This window comes from Canis lupus, chromosome 6 (genome assembly GCF_003254725.2).
Source record: "Canis lupus dingo isolate Sandy chromosome 6, ASM325472v2, whole genome shotgun sequence".
Taxonomy (NCBI): Eukaryota; Metazoa; Chordata; class Mammalia; order Carnivora; family Canidae; genus Canis; species Canis lupus.
The window spans coordinates 52,706,283-52,731,179 of NC_064248.1; the positions used below are offsets into that span (position 1 = coordinate 52,706,283).

The 24,897-nt window shown below is 32.9% G+C and overlaps 1 protein-coding gene across 4 annotated transcripts in view; it reads right to left on the reverse strand.

The window, feature by feature from the left end:
• Window positions 1-24,897, reverse strand: part of PTBP2 (polypyrimidine tract binding protein 2) — a 77,995-nt gene that overhangs the window by 34,940 nt on the left and 18,158 nt on the right. For all 4 annotated transcript variants that reach the window (XM_025417541.3, XM_025417544.3, XM_025417543.3 and 1 more), the window contains exons 3-5: window positions 16,403-16,478; window positions 4,286-4,458; window positions 3,013-3,156 (exon numbers count right to left, since the gene is read on the reverse strand). In XM_025417541.3, the coding sequence (XP_025273326.1) occupies window positions 3,013-3,156; window positions 4,286-4,458; window positions 16,403-16,478 (393 nt within the window). The remainder of the gene's footprint in view (window positions 1-3,012; window positions 3,157-4,285; window positions 4,459-16,402; window positions 16,479-24,897) is intronic.

The window sequence follows — 24,897 nt, forward strand, 5'->3', positions numbered from 1 at the left end:
GCACATTTGTATAACTAGGAGTAGATTCACTAAGTCAAAGAATATGTATATGCTCAGCTTTACTATATGTTTCAAGTTTTTAAACACAATTCTAAGAATTTACATTCCCAAATGTATATATGAAAGCTCCAGATTCTCCTTGTTACCAACACCTGGCATCATCCATCTTAATTTTAGCAATCTATTAGTACATGGTAGTATCTCACTGTGATTTTAATTTGTGTTAAGATTTCTTAATGCAAACCTAATCCAGTCTTTGTGGATCAAAAGACAGCTTTCTGGAGGAAACTAAAAGTGAGACCTGAAGATGTCTAGCAAATGGCTGTGTGAAATGTGAGTTGGAAAAATGGCACAAGGGCAGGCAGGTCATAATATTCCAGGAAAAATTAACATCACAGAAACACAGTGGTCCCAAAATACTAGAAGTAAGAGAAAGAATGTCAGGTTAGAAGAGTTACAATTACTTTTGGGTAGACGCATAGGCAAATATATAGCCAATAAGATAGAAATAGCCATCTTTTCTGGGGGCCTTTATCTTGAGCATGAAAAGGATCTATTGCAGGGGAGTAACTAAGTCAGATTTGTTTTACAAGGACATATGGGGGGAGGTAGAAAAGGAAAAGGGAGACAGTGGGGTGAAGAGAGAGGTACTAGGGAGAAAGAAATCAAGAGAGGAAAGTAAAGAAGTAGATGAGTATGAGAGCTATCATAGTAATATAGCCAAGAGGTGATAGTGTGTGTTTGAGCTATGCGAGTAGCAAGAACGATGATGAAAACTAGGCAGATACTAAGAAGAATAAATTGGTAAGACTTGGTAACTTGACAAAGGATCATGGAAGAATTCGTGGTTGACTCATATTTATTTGCCTCTGTTATGAAAGCCCATGAAAATGCCTATAAATGAGGTGATGGGGATTAAAGAGTACACTTATGATGAGCACTAAGTATAAAATTGTATAAAATTGTTGACTCACTATACACCTGAAACTAGTATAATACCATATATTAACTATACTGGAATTGAATTAAAAACACCCATTAATGAATATAAAATGGAATAAACCCAAATATTGAATAGAAAGAGTGTTGTCATCAGCTGAGAATACTTTTATCAAAATACTGGTATACAGAAAATGAATGGAAACAAATGAGAAGACACAATGAACACATAGCAAACAGGGTCTGCACTGACAGTTACATGAGTGACATTAGAATCTGGCAGTCACAAAGGGCAGAGGGGGAAAATAAAAGGGTTAATGGAAAGTCTACCTAATGAGCAACAGGTAAACTGCTGCCTCCCCACCCCACCCCCATCATCTCTCTCTCCCCTTTAACCATTAAAAAACAAAAACAACAAAATGCTCCCTTTAAAAGAAACAGGAATTCTAAAGGGAGTTTTACTGACCCAGAATAAGGACCTTTTTTGGTATTTGGAGAATCCCAGCTTAATATCCAAACTCATTACTTTACTGTAATAAAAGCCTACCAGTCCAAACAGTAAAACTTAACTATCCATTCTGAAATATGAACAGACTACTGGGGGGAGAAGGGATAGACAGATGGATATACAAGACAAACATAATAGCTAACACTGAAGAAAATAAGATAATTAACATATAGTATCTTTTAAAATATTGTTAATTAGTACCTTAAAGAACTGTGAAATAATAAAACATGACCAATTGTAATATTAAAAAAGATGATCAGAAAAGATTAAAGGGCTTCTGAAAACCAAAATTATGGCTACAAAACCAGGTTTTCTTCAACAGAAGCAACTTTGCATTGCTCCCTATTTCTGGAATAACCAGGTCAGAAGAAGTGCATTTACTTCCTAATCACTTTGAAGTGATTAGTGTTACTCAAATGTCACTTCTTCATGGAGATTTCACGGTTTATCCTATTTAAAATTATAAATACCCTTTCCTTACATACATTTGTCTATAGATGCCTTATCTTTATTTTTTCATGATCTTTGCACTGGAAGCTTTTAAAATGAGAATGCATTCATGAATTACCTTATTAAAATACTAACATATAAAATAAAATTGAAATACTAAATGCCATTTTAAATTATAAGTAAAATGAGTATAGAAGATTTTCTTTTGGTATATTTCCAATGATAAATTTTTTGAAGCATAATTTCTGGTTCAAAGGTAATGAAAATTATTGTCAAATTAAACAACAAAAAAAGAAAATTTAGCCTTTAGACAGTAAGTTTTAAATGATTATTTATAACCTATCAAAAATGATCTTGAAAAGTCACTTTTTATGATGGTTAAAATCTATGAGGAATTACATTCCACTACATTTTCAAGACAAAGAGCCAAATATAGTTTAGATATTACTGAAACAGAAAAGATATAATTAGCTAAAAACTGTATTAAAAGAGCTTACAATTTTAGACCATTCTTGCAATGCTCTATGTATTTAGGCTTAAACCGTTCTTATACCATTTTTAAAAAAATATATTAATTTTAAATAATTAATATCTTCTATATCACATTTTAAAAAATAAATCAAAATATTCATATATTTTCAATTTTTACATATTGCTTCCTCCAGGAAGACCATGAACACATCTGCAGTAAAAATTCTTCCATGAAACCTAAGACCTATACAAAGTCAAATATAAACATACTTTAAAAGTCCAGGCAACAGAGTTCTATATAGTTTATGTGAATAGCAAGCTCAATCTCATAGTTCCTATACAAAAATCTGAACTTACAACATGAAATGAACATTTTGACCAGAACATTAAAGCTTTGAAAAAGTATTACTTAACTAATTCATCAAGTACCAATTTAAAACATGAAAATAATAGACTGCACATTTTGTAAACTAACATAATATTTAACATTTAGGGATGTACTACAAGAAAATGTGTTGAAAATAACAAAATGCCATAGTTAATCTTCTGAATGGTTAAACGGTTAAATGATTACTTTCCATTCATACATTTGAGATTCTTAATATGTCTTAGGCCATTTTATTTATGTACCAACACATACTCACTTGGTTTAACGTATTATCTGTTTTTAGTTCTTTGTGATTGGAGTACTGGATATAAATTGGTTGGTTACGGAGATGAGGTGTCACAGCAGAATAGTAATTAACCATAGTAATAGCTGCTTCCTCTGTTGCTAGTTCCAAAAATGCCTGAAAATTTAAATAGCAAAAATTTTAATACTAGGAATTATATTTCAGGTAAACTTCAGTATCTGTGTAATCTATTCAGCTAATGAAAAAAATTACTATCTAGAGTATAACCTTTCCAGGTACATTTAGACACTCTAATAAGTTATCCTACTTATCCTTATTTCCACACACCACAAATGTAGTCTAACAAAAACTAGACAAAAATCTTTTTTTTTTGACAAAGTAAAATCTAAACATTTTCTAATATTAGAATTTTACCATTCCCCTATTAGAGAACATAAGAGATCTCAAAGTCATTTTTAAAGCAGTATAAGTCAAGAGACAAGGAAAAAAATTAAAAATCCAATTATTAGTGACATTAATTATATTTAATAGATGTTAAATTTCACACCTTCTTCTAAATGGTATTAGAAATTTTAAAACAAAATCTTATTAATATGCCTGGGCTTTTTTGCCACAGGGATATTTATTCAATGAAGAATATCTAGGATTAATAATTATTTTCTTCTAATGCTACCAGATAAGTATTTCCATGAGATAAGCTTAAAGGTTAAGATGCTACTAGTGTGGGGCGTGTGGGTGGGTCAAATGGTTCAACATCTGCCTTCAGCTCAGGGCATGATCCCAAGGTCCTGGGATGGATGGAGCCCCACACATAGGGATCCCTGCTCAATAGGGATCCCGCTTCTCCCTCTCCCTGCTGCTCCCCCTGGCTTGTGCTCTGTTATTAAATTAAATTAAATTAAACTAAATAATAAATGAATAAATAAATAAATAAATATTTAAAAAAAGCTACTAGTATCCCGTTTTCTGATATTACAAACGGTAGAGACACAATAAAAGAAAAAACTGCATTTATATACATTTGTATTTTCCACAATCTCATTATAACCATCTAAAAATGAATTCAAGGGCAAAATTTGAAAACTACAGTGAATCACTCGTTCTGGCTCCACAGCATTAGTTTCTCAATCAGCATTACCAGGAAAAATCAGAATAAGACTTCTGTTATGTTCTTTTAGAAAAGTTAAGACATACTATATTCTATCCTTTTATTAAGAATTAGCTAATACACACATACTGGGTAGTTTCAGGCTTAACATTTTATAGGTCCTGAAAGGAAGCATACCTGATTTTTTCCTTTCAGCATAAGGATGTTGGTCACCTTACCAAAAGGTAAGCCTAAAGCAATAACTTCTGTTTCTGTCACTTCACCAGGTAATTTTCGAATATGAAGTACACGAGAAGGAGCACCATCCATTTTATCTTCTCCTTTAAATTTCTTGCTATCATTACCATTGGCTGAAAAACATTTTAGAAAGTCCTTATTAATTTTCCTCATTTGCATAAAAACCACAAAATTTAAAAAAGAATTTAAATATACAGCTGAGTAGACCTGAATAATTCCTAAAAATTCAAAAAGCAAAAAGAATAGAGAAAATAATATCCACCATTATTAAATAAAATTTAATAAAATTACATTATCAATTAAGATCACTATTTGGTAAATATTTCTGAACTGTATACATAAAGAGTAACAAATGATAAGCAAAAATATTAAAAGGCAATTTAATAAATTGTCCAATGCCTAAAGAACACAATTATCTTACAATTTAATCATTTTATTTTATTATGAACTAACAGAAATACAAAAAAAAAAAAAAAAACTCTACTTTTGACTTAGCAAAAATTAGGAGATTGTAATTTTTACCTGGGAAATTATAAATGGTTCACAATTTGGAATGTATCATAGTAAAAAATGGGAGCAAAGAAGGTAGTGCTGTAAAAATAATTATGCAATCAAATCCACATTATGGCTTACCTACAATGAGACTCTCCTAATTTATTATCTATCTAAATATTTTGTCACTAATAACATTCAACATCTATATACTATAAAATACTCATGGACTTGATTAACTTATTCTGTTACTACGCCCTTTAAAGTAAACGGATATATTTTAATCAACAAAGTAGTTACCGGGCTTTATTTTAAAGCCTCACCAAAAATAAGGTCCTACTACAGACACAATAAAATAGGTGATGTTTTATGCAAAGCTGTTTGAAGAACTTACAGTCTATTCCTTATTCTGTATCAGTGGTTCCTAACTGTCTACAGACTAAAGGATATTTCTGAAACTAACTAAAATGAAGGATACTTGATAAGTTGAAAAATATACATGTATACACCACTACTATGTAACTTTAGATACTTCATGGTATTCTCCAAATCAACACTACCCATTAACATTATATGTGTGTGGGGTGTGTGTGTGTGTGTGTGTGTGTGTGTGTGTATACATTCAACAATATCTGTAAAATTCTAAGATTAATTTGATCTCCAAGTGTCTTTAAAATTCATTCATACACTGATTCTGTAAGAGTTACGAGTACCAGGGCACCTGGGTGGCTCAGTTAGTTAAGTGTCCCACTCCTGATTTCTTTCATATCAGGTCATGATTTCAGAATTGTGAGATCCAGGCCTGTGTTAAACTCCACACGAGGCATGGAACCTGCTTAAGATCCTCTCTCCCGTCACTCTTTCAGCCCCTCACCACTACTCACATGCTCACATTCTTTCTCTCAATAATAATAATAATAATGATGATGATGATGATGTTGTTACTGAGTATCAAGAATGTGTTTGGCACTATTTGAGGCTCCAGGGGTACAGGAGTGAACAAAATGATCGGTAAGATCCCCAATGCTGGGGAAATGGGGGAAAGGTCAACTAACTAGTACACTACACTATAGGAAGATACCCCCCCAAAATATCACATTATATACAACTGTATCCTTTTCTCCCAAAGACCATGTAACATCAAAACTCCTCATACTGATACTCTCTCAGTCAGTTAATAGTTTTAGAAAGGGTGGCTATTATTCCTATTTTAGTACTAAATATTCTTATTTTAGTGCTAAATATTATGAAAGTTTTCTTTATTTTTTTAATAAATTTATTTTTCATTGGTGTTCAATTTGCCAACATATAGAATAACACCCAGTGCTCATCCTGTCAAGTGCACCCCTCAGTGCCCGTCACCCAGTCACCCCCACCCCCCGCCCACCTCCCCTTCCACCACCCCTAGTTCGTTTCCCAGAGTTGGGAGTCTCTCATGTTCTGTCTCCCTCTCTGATATTTCCCACTCATTTTTTCTCCTTTCCCCTTTATTCCCTTTCACTATTTTTTATATTCCCCAAATGAATGAGACCATATAATGTTTGTCCTTCTCCGACTGACTTCTTTCACTCAGCATAATACCCTCCACTTCCATCCGTGTCAAAGCAAATGGTGGGTATTTGTTGTTTCTAACGGCTGAGTGAAAGTTTTCTCTTTAGATGAGAATATGAGAACATGAAATTGGGAAATGAGGACTTTTTAAATCATATGACTAAGCATACTTTCATACATAAAAAAACTCCAGCCCTGAAAAAGGACACAAGAAAATGTATAGCCCTTAGCTTATCAAACACATAGGCCATTTATTATCCTATCAGAGAAGTAAAGATTGGGTCTCTCTAGGTTAGATCTGTGATTCTTCAGAACACAAAGTACCATAATTTTGGACTTCTTTCTATATAATCTTTCCCTTCTAGTCCTGAGGTAAACCCAGAAACTTTTGGTTTGTGAATGTAAAACCAGTCATAATTAAAATGATTTCTAAGAATAAGGCAACAACGTCGTAATGCTTTTATTTATGCATACAGGTTGTATAAATTGCAGAAATCTGTAATCACATCATTTTCCATGTATTATTTAGCCTTCTTAAAGTTTTGCTTAAGATGTTCCTCTCAAATTCGAAAAAATAGTATGTAAAAAAAAATGTAAAACCTATGTCTACTTAATACTTCTCTTCCAAACTCAAAAGTAGTTTTCAACCTCAATTCTATAGTGAACATCTTCACCTTTCGTCAGTCTCTCTTTTTCCTTGACTGACCTTTGCTCTTTACTAGTGTTTACCTGCAGTTCTCATATTAAGTTTCACTAAGATGCTGGGTAATTTGTTAAATTCATCCATGGTCAAAAAACTGAGCCCTCTCATCCCTACCAAATGTCTCTGTTCCCACAATACCCTTAACAATTCCTTTCTAGTTTTACTTCCCTTATTCATTTTACAGCTCCTTTGAACTGTCTGCTTATGTACTCATTCCCAATAATAGTTGGGAGGTCCACAGCTAATTGGCCCCAAAGTCCTATCTTTACTTGCTCATATGAACTCCCAACACTTAGGTCTCAAAAACTACCTTCTCATTTAACTCATAAATCTATTATTTTAGTCACAGTCATTCACCAATACTCTAATTTTATTTCCAACTGTGTATCAACTTGAAGTACAACACTTCAGAACTTTATACTTATTTATATACTGGAAACTAAAAAAAATATTAGTACACTGTCATTCTCTTAAGTCATTCACATTCCAGCATTTATAGAAAGTAATGCTAGCTTCCTTTATCAAATGTGAAACTGAGTAGAAAAGTGGTTTCAACTCCAAGCAGTTTTAAGTTAGATTTCAGGGCAAAGCATAAAGTTAAAGAAGCTGCTGGCTGTAGACAACTAAAACATAAAAAGAATCGGAGTTTAAAAATACATGTTTGTACACCTTACTTTCCTATCTGGGAAAATAGAAATTCCAAAGAAGGGTTAACCAGAAATGCAGGTATATACAGAAAGATATTTCTGTTATTCTGACAGTTGTTTAGTCAAGACCAACAGCTACCACAAAAAAATAAAATAAAATAAAAATAAAAACAAAATAAATAAATCTTAGGCTTATTGTAAAAACTGGATGCTGTAACTACATTTTTAAGCAGCTGTACAGCCTACTTGCCAAAAGTACCTTACAGATGAGCTAGAGAAAATAGAAGCCTAGACTAAACTAGAAGTCTCATGTGCTGGAAAATTCTCAAAGCATTATAACAAAATGAAATGACATTATATAAAAATGTCTTTACATAAAAGTTAAAATGAAAATCCCAAAGAGTTCTGGTTAACCTATATCAAACAGAATCCTTGGAATGATTTCAGTTCTTTCACGTAAAAATATTACTTTTAGCAATAATAAGTCTATGACAGAATAACAATTAGCAACACTGGCAGAAACATATACCTTAGAGGAATATTCCATATCCAAAGCTATTAAGAAATGACTCAAAAATTTTACAGCTGTCAAGGTTCCTCCCCACTGACAAATAGTTAAAAACTCCTTTCAAATAATCCAACCCCAATACTAGTTGGAGCTAGTTGTTTTGAAATGTTTCACTTTTATTTCTGAAGGAACTAATGCATTACAAAATAATCTTAATGCACTGACTTAGTAGATACTTACCTGAGACTAAGGTTCTAACAGTATTAACTTTTCTCACTATTAAAATTATTTTTTTCTTTGACACAAAAAAACAGGTATATATTTTAAAAGAAAGTCTGTCTGGACAGATAAGGGAAAAGGCTGTTGAGATAGATGCTTTTAGAAACCGAATTCTATAGTAAAGTGAATTTGAGGAAGCATTTTGGATATAGCTGGAATATATGAAATCTTGTTCTGTATCTGATAACCATAAAAGTTTCCTTGTAATACAGTCTGTAAAAGTACCTTTTTGAGACACCTGGATGACAGTGGCATATTTTTCCAGGCAAGTATAATCACTGGTTTTTAAAGGTATTTTATGCTATCTGCTCTTATAAGCAACAATATTAATATTGGGGTCTGTGAAAACATACACAGAATCTCACCTCTCTATGTTAAGGGGGAAAAAAAATCTTAAAACTCAGTGAGTATCCACTGTGAATAAAGATAAAATAAGTTAAATGTAAATTTCTTATGTGAAAACAACACTTTAAGGATTTTTATTCCATTTCCAAAAGATTCAATTCATTCTTCAGTCATAAAGTACATTATTCTTAAACATACTTTTAACAGATAATTCTTTCCACTGAAAATAAATCTCCTTTTCCACTATTTTCCCTTTGTTAATGGGACTATCATCCATCAACCCAGTGATTCTAAGCCCAAACTAATACTTCTCCCAAACTAATCTATTTCCAAGTAACTCAGAAGTTCTAATTTCTTTTTTTTTTTTTAATTTTTATTTATTTATGATAGTCAGAGAGAGAGAGAGAGAGAGGCAGAGACATAGGCAGAGGGAGAAGCAGGCTCCATGCACCGGGAGCCCGACGTGGGATTCTATCCCGGGTCTCCAGGATCGCGCCCTGGGCCAAAGGCAGGTGCCAAACCGCTGCGCCACCCAGGGACCCCCTAATTTCTTGATACAACATTTCCTTCATATTCTAAGAACCTAAAATTCAGAACACCTTAGTATCTCTGGAGCATATTATTGGAAAGTGTTTAACTGTCCTATATATAGCTGTGACCCCCACAAAATAGAAAATCCTTTCTAATATGTAAATCTGGTAAAGTCCAAGCTCCTCAGCAAATCAAATCCTATATCCAAACCCCAACCTATCAGGGTTCAACTTTAGTCATTCCCTCCTCTCTTACTTCACATTCCAGCAAAATAAAACTGGGGTAGTTCATGGTTCCCAGAGGTGGTAGCCTTTCCCAGTTTCAAACCACTTTTAGACTGTACAACTTTGTTAATTGATATGGGGTATGTCCAATACCCCAGAGAATTACCTTGTACTTGCTGTTAATCCCAACACCCACAGGCCACCATTATTTTGGTTTCTTTACTAAAAATTATCTGTTCTTTAACTTTGTAAAAAACGGAATCAGTTGAGTATTCACTTGGGTATGGCTTCTTTTGCTTCATATATTGTCTTAATATTCACTCATGTTTTTGTATAATAGTCATTCTTTTGTCACTAATTACTAATCTACTGCATGATTAGAATTCATTGACCCATTTTTCTACTGACAGACATTTGGATAATTTCAAGTTTGGGATTATCATGAATAAATTTTTTTATATGCATATTTGCACAAGTCTTTTTCACTAGGTAGAAAACCTTGATGTAGAAGTACTGGGTCATAGGCTGCACAAGTCTTTTTCACTAGGTAGAAAACCTTGATGTAGAAGTACTGGGTCATAGGCTGCTTAACTTTATAAGATACTGCCAAGTTGTTTTTCAAACTATTTTATATTTTTACCAGCCATGGTGAGTTGTTCCAGTCTCTCTACATCCTCATCAACGCTTATGTTGCCAATCTGTTTAATGTGAGCCTAAATTCTGGTTGGTGTGACATATCTCACAGCAGTTATAACCCGTGTTTTCTTGATGACTAATACATATTTTCATGTGCTTATTATCAGCTATTCATATGTTCTTTCACCTATTTCAAAAAAATTATGCTGTTTGTAATTATAGATGTGAAAGAATTTTTTCAAAGAATTCTGTATATAATCTGCATACAAGTCCTTTGTTAGATATATGTATTAATATGTGAGTATTAGCATCTTTTCCCAATTTGTGATTTGGCTTTCATGGTCTTAACGTCTTTTGATGAGAATTTTTAAAATTTAGGTGAAATGTCTAGTTTATAAACTATTCCTTTATGGGTAGTTTGTGTCTTCTCTAAAAAAATCATTTACCTCAAGTTTGTGATATATAATGTAATTTTTTAAAAAGTGTTATATATTTTTTAGGTTTAGGTATATATCCATCTAATATTTCTGTACAATATTAAGTAGTTTGAGTTCCTTTTTCTCATATCTATTTTCAACTGTTTTCTGGCACCATTTCCACAACTGAATGACCAAGACACCTTTGTAAGTAATCAGCTGACCTTAACTGTAGTTTATTTCTGTACACTATTCTATAAAAACTAATCTTGCTAATGTTAAACTGTTTGATTACTACAAGTTTACAGTGAATCTTGAAATCAGTTGTGATTTTTTTTTCTTTTGGAAAATGATTTTAGCTTATATCTAGGTCCTTTTTAATTTCCACATCTAATTCTAAATTTTAGAACCAACTTGTCAATTTCATTTTAAAAGCCTGTTGAGGGATCCCTGGGTGGCGCAGCGGTTTGGCGCCTGCCTTTGGCCCAGGGCGCGATCCTGGAGACCCGGGATCGAATCCCACATCGGGCTCCCGGTGCATGGAGCCTGCTTCTCCCTCTGCCTGTGTCTCTGCCTCTCTCTCTCTCTCTGTGACTATCATAAATAAAAAAAAAAAAAAAAAAAAAAAAAAAGCCTGTTGAGTTTCACTGACACAGATTTAATTCCATCCAATTTAGGGGAAAATGACATTTTAACATACTGAGCCTTTTAATTCATGAACATGGTTTCTTTCTCATTTAGGTCTCTAATATTTCTTTGTGTCCTGTATAGTTACTGGTGTACATGTCTCCCACATTATTTGTTACACTTACTCTCTGATATTCTGTCTCGCATATTTTTGTAAATGGACTTTTTTAAATTTCATTTTTCAATAATTTGCTAATAATATCAGGAAGCAATTTTTATATATTGAATTTGTATCATGTAACCATTCAATGATTAGTTTTACAAAACATTTTATAGATTTCTGTCGGTTTATTTTAAAAATCATGTTGACGTAACATGGGTGGAACTAGAGTATACTATGCTAAGTGAAGTAAGTCAGAGAAAGACAAATATCCTATGATGTCATTCATATGTGGAATTTAAGAAACAAAGTAGATGAACACAGGGAAAGGGAAGGAAAAAAATAAGATAAAAACAGAGAGGAAGGCAAATCACAGAAGACTATATAAGAGAACAAACTGAGGGTTGCGGGAGGGTTAAGAGCGTGGAGGGATGAGCCAAATGGGTGATGGGTATTAAAGAGGACACTTACTGAGATGGTGTTAAATGTAAGTAATGAATCCATCACTAAATTCTCCTGAAACTAATACTACGCCGTAAGTTAACTAACTTACATTAGTTGAATTTAAATTTTAAAAAATTACATAGCAAATAAAGAGCTGAAAAGCAGGTTTGTACAAAGTCAGATATTTAAGTATAGCAACCAAATACCGTATGAAATATTGTGAACTGCCAGAAACATCTATACTTGTAATTCTATAAAATAATTCAATTTCCAAAAAAATGAAAACCATGTTGTGAATAAGATAGTTTTATTTCTTCCATTTTAAGTTTTGTATTTTATTCTACTTGCCCTAATACAAGCAAGAAGCTGGAAAAATTGTGAAAACAGATATCCTTACTTCATTCCTGTTTTTCAAGAGAAAATATTCAATATTTTACCATAAAAGAATGGAATTGTTTTAGTCTCTTTGATAAGGTGCACCTTATTCACGTTGTGAAAGTTCCTTTATTCTTGCTAGCTTCTGGAAGATTTTTATCATGTATGAATGTTGTATTTTATCAAATGCTTTTTTTCCTTCTATTAAAATGATTTTTTTCTCCTTCATTCTATTATTATAAATTAGACTGATATATTTTCACTTTCATTCAGTCAGAAAGTTACCCTTTTCACTTTCATTCAGTCAGAAAGTTACCCTTTTCACTTTCATTCAGTCAGAAAGTTACCCTTTTATCTTCTTTATGTGTTGTTCAGAATTATGCAGTTCAATTTCTAAATATACCTTATAATCCTTGGGTAAGCTTCAATTAATAATCATGAATTATCATTCATATATTGTTAGATGATCTGCTAACATTTTGTTAAGAATATCTGCATTTATGTTAATGAAAAATATTAGTTTGAAATCTTGATTTCTTACATCTTTGTTAGGTTTTGGTATCAATTATAGCAGGATCATAACGTGAATTTGGAGTATTCCTTGCTTCTCTAATTTCTAAAAAAGTATATTGAATATGGCTATTATTTCATACTCTGAAGCTTCATATACCGGAGTAAAATCACCTGTGAGTGAAATCACCTATACCTAGAGTAATCTTTGTGGAAAAAATTATAAATCTGATTTTTATAATGGACACAGACATAATCTGTATTTTATGGAGTAATAGTTTAGGTCAGTTTTGGTTAATTAGGTTTATGAAGGATTTTGTCTATTTCACCTAAGTTGGTGAAACTATTGGCATTACTGCTTGCTGTTTGTAACATTGTCTCATTTTCCCCATTAACATTCTGTAGGATCTATAGTGGTACCTCTGCTTCCTGATACTGGCATTACAGTTTTCCGATCTGTAGTGGTTCCTCTACTTTCATTCCTGATACTGGCATTGTAGTTTTCTTTTCTTGATAGGAGTAAACTTTTTTTCTAATATAAGCATCTTCTAATACACGGATATAGGAAGACACATTTTCCCCTAATGTATTTTCTTGCATTACAGCCATCAAATTTTGATATATTTTCACTTTTATTCAATCAGAAAAATATTCCCTTATATCTTCCTTAATTTACACATTGTTCAGAATTATGCAGTTCAATTTCTAAATATTTGGTCATTTCCTAGATTTCTTACTGTTTTTGATTTCTACTTAAATTCCACTATAATTAGATATATGGGCTTTCAGCCATTTGAAATCCAGGGAGTTATTTTATGTCCTGATATAAAGTCAGTCTACCGTGATGCTATGTACACTTGAAAAGTTATTCTGCAGGCAAGGTATAGTTTCCTGAATATGAGTTAAAGCCCAGCTGAAGAATACCATTGTTCAAATCCTCTGTGTATTTAAAGATCTAATGTCCTATCAATTACTGTTAAATCAATTACTGTTAAAATATCCAATAATGATTATAGATTTGTTTCTCTCTTTAGTTTTACATATTTAATGAACTCTGAGGCTCTGTTATTACTGTTATATAAATGTTTTCCAATAGATTAACCCTTTAACACTATGAAATGTTTTAATATTAGTAACAATCCTTGTCTTGAATTCTGTCTGAAGCTACAATAATCAGATTAACTTTTTTGTGCTTGTCGTCTGCATAGATTATTACTTTCTGTCCTTTTTGTTTTCAGTCTATATCCTTCTCCCTCAGATGGACTCTGGCAAGAGGTAGTGCAGTTAGGCCTTGCTTTTTAATCCAGTCTGACAACCTTTGCCTCTTAATTCTTAGATTAGTAATATCCAAAAGAAATGTTCTGCAAGTCACATAATTTTAATATTCTATTAACTACATCAAAAAGTAAAAAGAATTAAAATTTTAATAATATATTTCAGTTTGCTGTATCTAAAATATTACTGCATCAACAATCAGTATTTTAAAAAATGAAGTATCTTGCATTCTTTCTACTTTTGATACTGTCTTTGAAACACACATGTTCCACACATACATATACCTCAGTTAGGAACAGCACATTTCAAATGCTCATGACCTCACATAGCTAGTGATTAGTACAAAGGATTTTTCTTTACCAATTTACATTTACATACTAGTTTAGTGTTTTGATGTTAGTTTAATATCTACTTTTCGGGACTCCTGGGTGGCTCAGCAGTTGAGCGTCTGAGCCCTTTGGCCCAGGGCATGTTCCTGGAGTCCCGGGATCGAGTACCGCATTGGGAGCCTGCTTCTCCCTCTGCCTATGTCTCTGCCTCTCTCTCTCTCTGTCTCTCATGAATAAATAAAATATTTTTTAAAAGATTCTACTTTTTTTAACTGCCCAGTGTTTTAATAGGGCACTCCAAGGCAGAGAGCCAAAATGAAAATGGGATTCACTTCGTGTATTTCCCTTTTCTCAGGGATCATTATCTAGTACTGCCTATTCATCAATCCCAGGCAACAGCTATCCAATATATTTGATACAGCTTCATATTTTTTTTATATTGGAGGACATATCAGGGGAAGGAAAGGCTGCTATCAGTTATTCTGTCATAGCAATATGTATTAATTTTTTAAATGTTTCAACTATTCATACTATATATATTGTTTTTAAAAATGAAACTAGCAAAGCAGCGTTACAGACATCTGACCACTTTAATTATTTGTACACCATACTTTGGCTATCAAAATCATGATCTAGTGATTTTGCTTTGTAATCATGAAAAATCAATAATAATTATCTGCAGGCAAATTCAATTTCACATCACTATGACTATATTTGGTAAATACTTCATTATAGTTTTTATTTAACTGAACTGCTAGGCATGTGTACGTGTGCACCAAGGTGTATATGTACATAAGCAATAGCTATCTGAAGCAAATCAAAGTGGTTCTAGTCTTTTACAATCCTTTTACTACCTCAAGCAAGTCAGTCAGGAAAGGGTTTAGAAAAAAGCAAAAAGGTTTTAGGTAAAAAATGTAAAATGCAAGATTATAAGCCAAACTAATTCAGTTGTCTTCTCCTCCTCCTCATCATCATCAGATTCAAAATTGTGCCCATAAAACTAGGGCCTAAAAATTTGTTTTGTATTTGTTTAGATGGACATTACAAACAACCGACAATTTATTGTCTTATTTCAGACATACACAATTTAAGAAAAATACCCTAAGTATGAAGATAATATGGAGATAACATTATGGAACTCAATTCAAATAATTAAAATATTGTCACAGCAAAGAAAAAAGGTTGAAAGTACACAAAAAGACAACTGTGCAGCTGAATCTTTTGATTTTTATTTAATTGGACTTTAGGGTTTGTGGGATATAGAATACAAAAACATAGTAATTCCCTTTATATGCAATTTTGCTTTCCATAGTTTCAGTTACCAGTTGTCAACCATAGTCCAGAAGCAGATGATCCTCCTTCGAAAATACTGTAGCTTAACACTGTATCACAATGTCTACATCATTCACCTCATTTCATCTTATCACAGACATTTTATCATCCCACATCACAAGATGACAAAGGATGAGTACGCTTTAATTACAGTATATTGTTATTACCGTTCATTTTTAGTCGTTGGTTAATCTCTTCATGTGCCTAATATACAAACCAAGCTTTATCACAGGTATGTATATATAGGAAAAAGTGTAGTAGATTTAGGTTTTTGTACCACCTGCAGTTTCAGGCATCCACTCCGAGTCTTGGATATGTTCCAAGACTCGGAGGCAGTACTATGTTAAAATATATACTAAGACATAAACACAAAAACTAAAAACAAAAGTACAAAAGGAACAAGAATGAGGGGACTTAGAATATAAAAGAAAGAGTTATATTTTTGTGATAAAAAAATGGCAATCAGACTCAGGTAGTTGCCCAAAGAAGTCACCAAGTTCAGGTTTTTTACTTGACCCATATATACTCTAGTAAAATTTCTGTAGTGTTTAAACAGAAACACTTAAAACACTTAACATAAATTATAAAAGGCTAAATTTCTATAAAAGACTAAATTTTAGTTTTGACATTTTAATGGCAAATAATTAAGCATTGTTAACAGAGAAACACTTACCTGTAACCACCATGCTGCTCATATTAGAGTTTGGACTACTGAGAACACTGCCTGAGAGTAGTTCGTCAGATCCTCTCTGTAAAAAACAAAACATATTACCATCAGACATTTTTAATTTTAAAAATATAAATAGGTCACTTATCTGTTTTTCAAATATTCACTGAAAAACAAATGTCAGGTGTTACACTATTAGGAATAGTTTAAAATTTTTAACCCTAAAAAAGAAAATTAACTCCATTTTGTCAATCTCTCCCCTTTTCCACAAAGCCAACAGTTTTTCCTTCTTTCCTTGAAATAGGTTAGGTGAGCCTAACCATTGGTTCACCAGCAACAATAAAATATTTTTTTAAATATTTTAAGAGCAGTTTTAGGTTTATAATAAAAATGAGAAGGTGGCAACAGAGATTTCTATGTACTCCCCGCCCTCACTCATACATTGTATCCCTCATTATCAAAACCTCCTGGCACAGTCGTACAGTTATTACCAAGGATCAACTTGCGTTGACACATCATAGTCACTGAAAATCCAGTTTACCTGAGGGTTCACTCTTGATGTTGTACATTCAATGGGTTTGAACAAATGTATAATGACATATTTCTAGCATTAGAATGTTGTATACAATATTTCCACTGTCCTGAAAAACTCTATTCTCTGCTTTATTCATCCTTCTCCCAACCTGATCTTTGTACTGTCTCTATAGTTTTGCCTTTTCCAGGATGGCATATAGTTCCATACATACAGTATGTAGCCTTCTCAGAATGGCTCCTTTCCCTTAGTAACATAGACTTAAGGTGCCTCAATCTTTTCATGGTTTGAAAGCCCATTTCAAAAGTAAAAACTTTTGAAAAATATCCCACTGTCTAGACTTACCACAGTTTAGTTATTCATTCAATCTACTGAGAGAGTTTTGCTTGCTCCCCAAGTTTTGACAACTATGAATATGGCTGCCGTAATTATGCCCAGGATTTTGTGTGTAAATTTTCAACTTCTTTAGGTAAATACCAAGGTGCACAATTATTGGTAAAAGTATAGCTAGTTCTATAAAACTGCCAATCTATTTTCCAAAGGGACTATACCATTCTGCATTCCCATCAACAACATATGACTATTCCTGTTGCTTCACATCCTTGTCAGCATTTATGGTTTTCAGCGTTCTACATTTTGGCTATTCTGATACATGTGTGGTAGTATCTTGTTTTAATTTGCGTTTCCTTGATGACATATGATGTGGTACATCTTTCCATGTGCTTATTTGTCACCTGTACATCTTCTTGGGTGAAGTGTCTACTAAAGTCTTAGACCCATTTTTTAATTGGGTTTTCTCACTGTTGAGTTCTAAGAGTTGATCTGTTTTGTCCTTTATCAGACACATCTTCTGCAAATATTTTCTCCAGTCTGTGGCTCATCTTCTATTTCTCTTGATAATGTCTTTATAAGAGCAAGAGTCTTTTAATTTTAATTAAGTCCAGCACATCAATTGTTTTTTCATGGATTGAGTCTTTGGTTATAACTAAAAAGGTATAATATACCTATAACTAAAAAGGTCATCTAGGTTTTCTCCTACATTATCTTCTAAGAGGTCTACAGTTTCGCATTTTATATTTAGGTTTCTAATACATCTTGAGTTAATTTTTTGTAAGATGTTAGCAGTGTCTTGATTCATCCTTTTGCAAGTAAGTGATGTCCAACTGTTCCAGCAGCATTTGTTAATGAGAATGTACCTGATCCGCGGTATTGTATTTGCTCCTTTGTCAAAGGTAAGTTGATATTTACAGGGGGCTCTATACTAGGCCCTCTATTCTGTTCCACTGACCTATTTGTTCTTCACCAAAACTACACTATCTTGATTACTGTAGCTTTTTTTTTAATTAATTTTTTTTTAATATTTATTTATGATAGTCACAGAGAGAGAGAGAGAGGCAGAGACACAGGCAGAGGGAGAAGCAGGCTCCATGCACCGGGAGCCTGATGTGGGATTCGATCCCAGGTCTCCAGGATCACGCCCTAGGCCAAAGGCAGGCGCCAAACCACTGCGCCACCCAGGGATCCCCTGTAGCTTTTTCTTTAATACTGTCTTGGCTATTAAAAAAAAATAATAATACTGTCTTGGCTACTCTGGGTCTTCTGCCCCTCCTCAGAAACTTTCGAATCTGTTTGTTGATAACCATAAAACAACTTGCTCTAATTTTGACTGGGATTGCATTAAATCTATAGATCAAGTTAGAACTGACATCTTGACAATATTGAGTCTTCCTATCCACAAACATGGAATATCTCTCCATTTGTTTTGGGTTGGTTGTTTTGGTTTCATTCATCAGAATTTTGTAGTTTTCCTCCTCCAGATCTTCTCTATTTGTTTGTTAGATTTATACCTAGGTATTTCATTTTCTGGGTTTTTGTCAACAATATTGCGATTTTAATTTCAAACTGCATTTCTTCACTCCTGGTATACAGAAAAGCAACTGTACAATACTGGCTTATCAATTCCAGATTTTTTTGTCACTTCTTTCAGAGGCTATCAAGTTATCTGTGAACAATAATTTTGTTCTCTCTTTGATCTGTATCCCTTTATTTCCTTTTTTTTGCCCTACCACATTAGCAAAAACTTGCAATAGAATGTTGAAAGGAACTGATAAGAGGCAACATCCTTGCCTTGTACCTAATCTTAGAAAGTGCTGATTTTGTCACCATTAAGTATGTTTTAGTTTCTTTGTAGACGTTCTTCACCAGGTTGAGGAGGTTCTCCTAAAACTGGAAACTATTTCTAGTTTTTATCACAAACTGATGTTGGATTCTGCCAAATGCTTTTTCTTCACCTACTGCTATTATTATCATGTGACTTCTTTTTTTAGTCTGTTGATGTGACTACAATTAGATTAACAACCTAATTTTCATTGTGTTGTATGACAAGTATGCAATATGGCATTAAGAAAAGGGGCTCCGATAGTTTAGCTTCCACCTGCCAGCCAAGTACCTAGTAAATTTCTTAACTATTCTAAGCTTTAGAATATTCCTCATTCATATATGGAGAGAACATTTACATCAAAATCCTTGGGATTAAGTGTTATAATAAACCAACAGTGATTATCAGACAGCATGCCGGGCTCACATCAGCAGTGTTCACTACGATATCCCCAAGTGTCAACGAAACACAGGGTTCACAAACAATTGTTGACAAAATAAGTGAATGAATGTTTTATTAACAATTGTCATCGTTCTCAAAAAACAGACTCCCACACTTTTCAAAAGTATACTTGACTTCTTTTGAAATACATCTTATCAGTTTAATTTTAGATGTTTGTGTGAGTCAAAAATCCTTCTCCAGTGGATTCATGTAATTCTGGAGATGAGGAGTGAGATATCTTAGATCTACTGAAGTATAAAAGAAGCCTGTTACTCTGACATGAAGTGTGCAGGACACTCTCCTTCCTACAATTTATGTTCATGAATGGCCAAGTCTTGTCTATTGTTTTAAAAAATGCTTTATTTGTGGCCTTATCGTCCTCAAATAATTTCACACATGCTGCCAGAAGAGTACATTTAACAGCCTTCATAACTAAGTCAGCAGAATATCAAGTTATTTGCAATTCTAGATAGAAGCACTAACTCATACAACCAATAAAAATACAGAATATGGGTTGCAATGATACACTAAAGAGAATTAATAAAAAACAAAAGCTGAGTTTTTTTTTTTTTTTTTGTAAATTTTTATTTATTTATGATAGTCACACAGAGAGAGAGAGAGAGAGAGAGGTAGAGACACAGGCAGAGGGAGAAGCAGGCTCCATGCACCGGGAGCCTGACGTGGGATTCGATCCCGGGTCTCCAGGATCGCGCCCTGGGCCAAAGGCAGGCGTTAAACCGCTGCGCCACCCAGGGATCCCCAAAAGCTGAGTTTTAAACAAAACAACAGAACAGACAAACCTCAGGTTGAGAATAATCAAAGGAAAAAAAAACAAGATAGTACAATTATCTATTATCAGACCACACAGACAACAAAACAAAAGCTTAAAAAATAATGAAGCAACAAGATGAAAGAAAGTTGGCCCAGTGAATAACCTGATGGAGCAGACTGATACCATTTTCTTAAACCAAGAGGACTTTGCCTTATGAAAAATAAACTTGTCTATTTATACCACAATGTTCTGCATTTAATACAGTAACTTAGCCTTCACCCTAACACATATTTACCTATAATGTGAAGAAATGCACTGCAATTTTAACTAGCTATCTCTACACAGGGAGAAAAAAAAAAAAAGGAAATTGGATCCCTATCTACTTCAATAAACAAAAAATAATTTTCTGATGGATTAGAGACAAATATAAAATGCATAACTTTAAAAATTTTTGTAATGTATGAAATAATCTTCATGATTTGAGTATGCAAGGACTTCTTAAGTTTAGAACACAAGAAAATGAATCATGAAAAATACTGATAAATTCTCCTACAGAGTGGACACAAAATCTCTATTAAAAAAACTATCCCAACAATAGATGAAAACTTAAAAACCATTATTAGAGATTGCTTTAAAGATTTCCAACAATCGGGATCCCTGGGTGGTGCAGCAGTTTAGCGCCTGCCTTTGGCCTAGGGCGCGATCCTGGAGACCCGGGATCGAATCCCACGTCGGGCTCCCAGTGCATGGAGCCTGCTTCTCCCTCTGCCTGTGTCTCTGCCTCTCTCTCTCTGTGTGACTATCATAAATAAATAAAAAAATTAAAAAAAAAAAAGATTTCCAACAATCAACAGCTAAGACTGCCATAAGAACAAGGGAAAGATCCAAACAGGTAGAAAAAGAACACAAATAATTTTAATTATGATGGCACAGGGAATTTGTGGCCATATTAAACTCTATACATTAAAATTAGCAGGTTCTGTTCATCAAAACACACCATTAAGAAGTGCCAAGTAAAGCTACAAACTATGAGAGAATATTAGCAATAACCAATAGAGAATCAGCAACAATGATACATAAAAAACTATGTAACTGGTTAAATTCAAATTTTTATTAGGCAAAGAAACAAATAGGTATTTCATAAAATTTCACAAAAGAAACACTAATGGTCATAAACATGTTAGGGGAAAATAAATTAGTAATTAAGAAAATATAAAAAAAGACCAAAGAAAATATTACATACCAAAATAGCAAATATTAAGGAATTTAAAACTTGACCAATTCTTGATGAGAATCTAAAACACGAAGAATTCTTATATACTACTGTTATACATTGAAAAAAATCTATACTACCCTGCAAAGTTCAACATACTCTACATCCTAGCAATTTTTATTCTTATATACTCGCAATAACTTTTGCACACATGTACCAAGTAGTAAAAAAAAAAAAGTTCAGAGCAGCATTGTTCTTAAGTCAAAAATAGTAAATGACCAAGGTGAATTCCAACAGGAAAAGAGACACATCAGGGTATTTTAACAGATAGATTAATATTATACTACAATGAGTATTATATAACTATACACAAAAACATGGCTAATAATTAAAACCATTGTTAAAACACAAGTCATGGAAAACATAAAATGGGCATACCATTTTGTAAGACTCAAGAAAACACAAAACAATACATTTTTGCCATATACATGTGACAAAATCACATATGAAAAGGATAAAATAATTCTTGGCAGTCACTACTCATGGCAGAGTAGAAGGGAGATTAAAAAGAATACATAAGCATATTCAACAGAATTGATAACATTATTAATTCCAAATATTTAGAAAATTCAAGTCCAAAAAGAGAAAATGTAAAATTCTCCTCAGTCCAAAATTTATCATTAAATTTACAATTCTTTTCCAAAAATTATGTTTCTAATATTCATACAAAACATAATCATACCATACATGCTGCTTCACACTGCTTTCCTTTCATTTAATAAAACAGCTAAGAGATTCTGAAAAAAACTCAACACTACTAATGTACTTCATTTTACCAACAGCTTCACATAGCATTCTAATATATTGGTATACTATGATTTTTTAAATTCTTCAACTGATATGTTTCAGTTATGTGCAACTCATCCTTGTATTTAAATATCTAGGAAAGTCACAAAAGCAGATCATACTCTCTGTAATGAGTAACTCAATAAACTCCATAAAGAAGAATTGTACAAACCATATTTGCTCAAACACAGTAAGACATTTTGATGAGGGGAAAAAAATAGAAAAAATTAAATTGTTTTAGTTTAATCAGATGAAATTTTCAAATAGTTTCTAAATAACTTTGATCAAAAAGTACTTATGAACTTCAAATACAGACTACTGTGAAAATTTAGAAAGACCAGTTACTCCATTAAAAAAAAATATATAGGCAGAAGATTAAACTGAAAACTGTTTTTATCTTGCTCACAATAAAAACATTCAAATTAATACAATAAAGGTGCCATCTCATATATCAGACTAGCAAAACTCCAATCACTGAACAATATATTCTATTGGACAGGTTATTGGGAACAGAGGTACTCATATACTTTCTATACAGCAATACAAAAAAAAAAAAAAAATGTCCATGTATAGCTATGGTGTGATTTCCAGGATACACTTAGCATTAATACTCTGAATACACTGCCTCTTTCTCTTTCACTGCCCAGGTGAAAGAATGCAGGAAGCAATTCACATGTTTATATTCGATAAAGAAGGATAAACCAAATATTAATGAAAATAGCTATAATGGGATAGAAAAAGCAAATTAGAGTGGATAAGAATTTAACGATCATTATAAATGGAGTTTTACTTTTCACTTGGGTGGAATCCCTAAAAATCCAAACCAAAATGAAACCATTAAACCTATCAACTTGGTAGTACAACCACAAGAGAAATCTCTCAATAAACTTTGGAATTCTGTAATTATACTGTAAGAACAAAAATAACCACAAAGAAACCTTTACCTATCGTCAGTAATTACAATATCAGTATAATATTGATGCTCCTTTTCAAAAAACTAGTATACATATGTAATATTGTTAATATTAAAAGCGAAATTATGCAACGTACAAGAGATACAAATATAAAATCAGAAGAATAAAAATGTAAAGTACGAACTGGAAATAACAAATGAGCCCAAAGTATCTGCCCTCAAAACACTGCTAGCTTAATCTACTAAAAGAGCTTTGAAGTAGTAACAACCTTACAACAATTAGCACGTTGGCACCCACATTGTGGTCTCTAAGGACTACCCACCCAAAGGAACCAGAATTTTCTTAAAGAAGTGGCCAACAAAAGGTCTGGAACAAGAAATCCTACTTCAAGCAAGTAAGTATCAAAGCTACCTGTGTTATGAGCTCTCACTGGCTCTAGATGAAACAAAGACTTTTTAAAGAATGATCATCCTAAGACTGGAAAATTAATGTAAAAGTCCTTGCCATCACAATGATTCTTAACAACAAAAACTTCACACTGGCTAAAATGGAGGCTGCTACAGTACCAACTCATCAGGAAACGTTTTTAAAGTCAAAATCTACCCTGTTTTTTACAAAAAAGGGTATTCCAGTATGACAAATATTTGATGTAAAAAAAGAAAAATCTAACTAAAATATGCAGGGGTAAAAAAGAATATCACCATTTTTGCAATGCTCAATGAAACTGCAGTCATTATTAATCATTTTAAATGATTAATAAATCGTTTTAAACCATTATAAAAACCAGAAGGTAGAGGATGCCTGGGTGACTCTGCAGTTGAGCATCAGGGCATGATCCCAGAGTCCTGGGACTGAGCCCCATATCGGGCTTCCTGCATGGAGCCTGCTTCTCCCTCTGCCTATGTCTCTGTTTCTCTCTCTCTTTCTGAATAAATAAAATCTTAAAAAAAAAAAAAAAACGAAGGTAAAAGGATTTTGGAGCACTCTATACTGGATACATCACAATGACAAAACCCAAATCCACTGATAAATGTTATCACTACAAAGAAATAAATATATTCCTCCTGTTGTGATACAATAGGAATTACATAGAGAATATCCACAAAATATCCCTGCTAAAATTTAAACCTGAATCTGGTCAAGCCTCATCAAAGGAAAGAGGATATGAGGAATGTGTAAAATGACATAGAGGTATAATCATCAAAATCAACAAAGTGGAAAATCATACAGAATAGATGACACAGTTTCTCTAATAAGCAGTAAAAGAAAAAATGATAAAGGGGAAGAAGAGGGTAAATTGATTTATAAAGAGACTTAAAAGTCATTAACTAAACATTAAATTAACTAAACATTAACTAGATGTTAAATATTGACTGTCCTTAATTCCTGATTTGAAAAGGGGAAAAAAGACATCTTTGAAGGAACTGGGAAATTTTGACTACTCTGGGAATTAGATAATATTAAGAAATTATTTTAAATTTTATTTAGGTTTAATAATGGTACCAATATAATCCTTAGGAGATTATATGAGACCCACAATAAGATATTTAGGGATGGTATGAAATGACCTCTGAGATTTACTTTAATATTCCCCAAAAGAAAGGATTTGCGTATCACTGTACCAT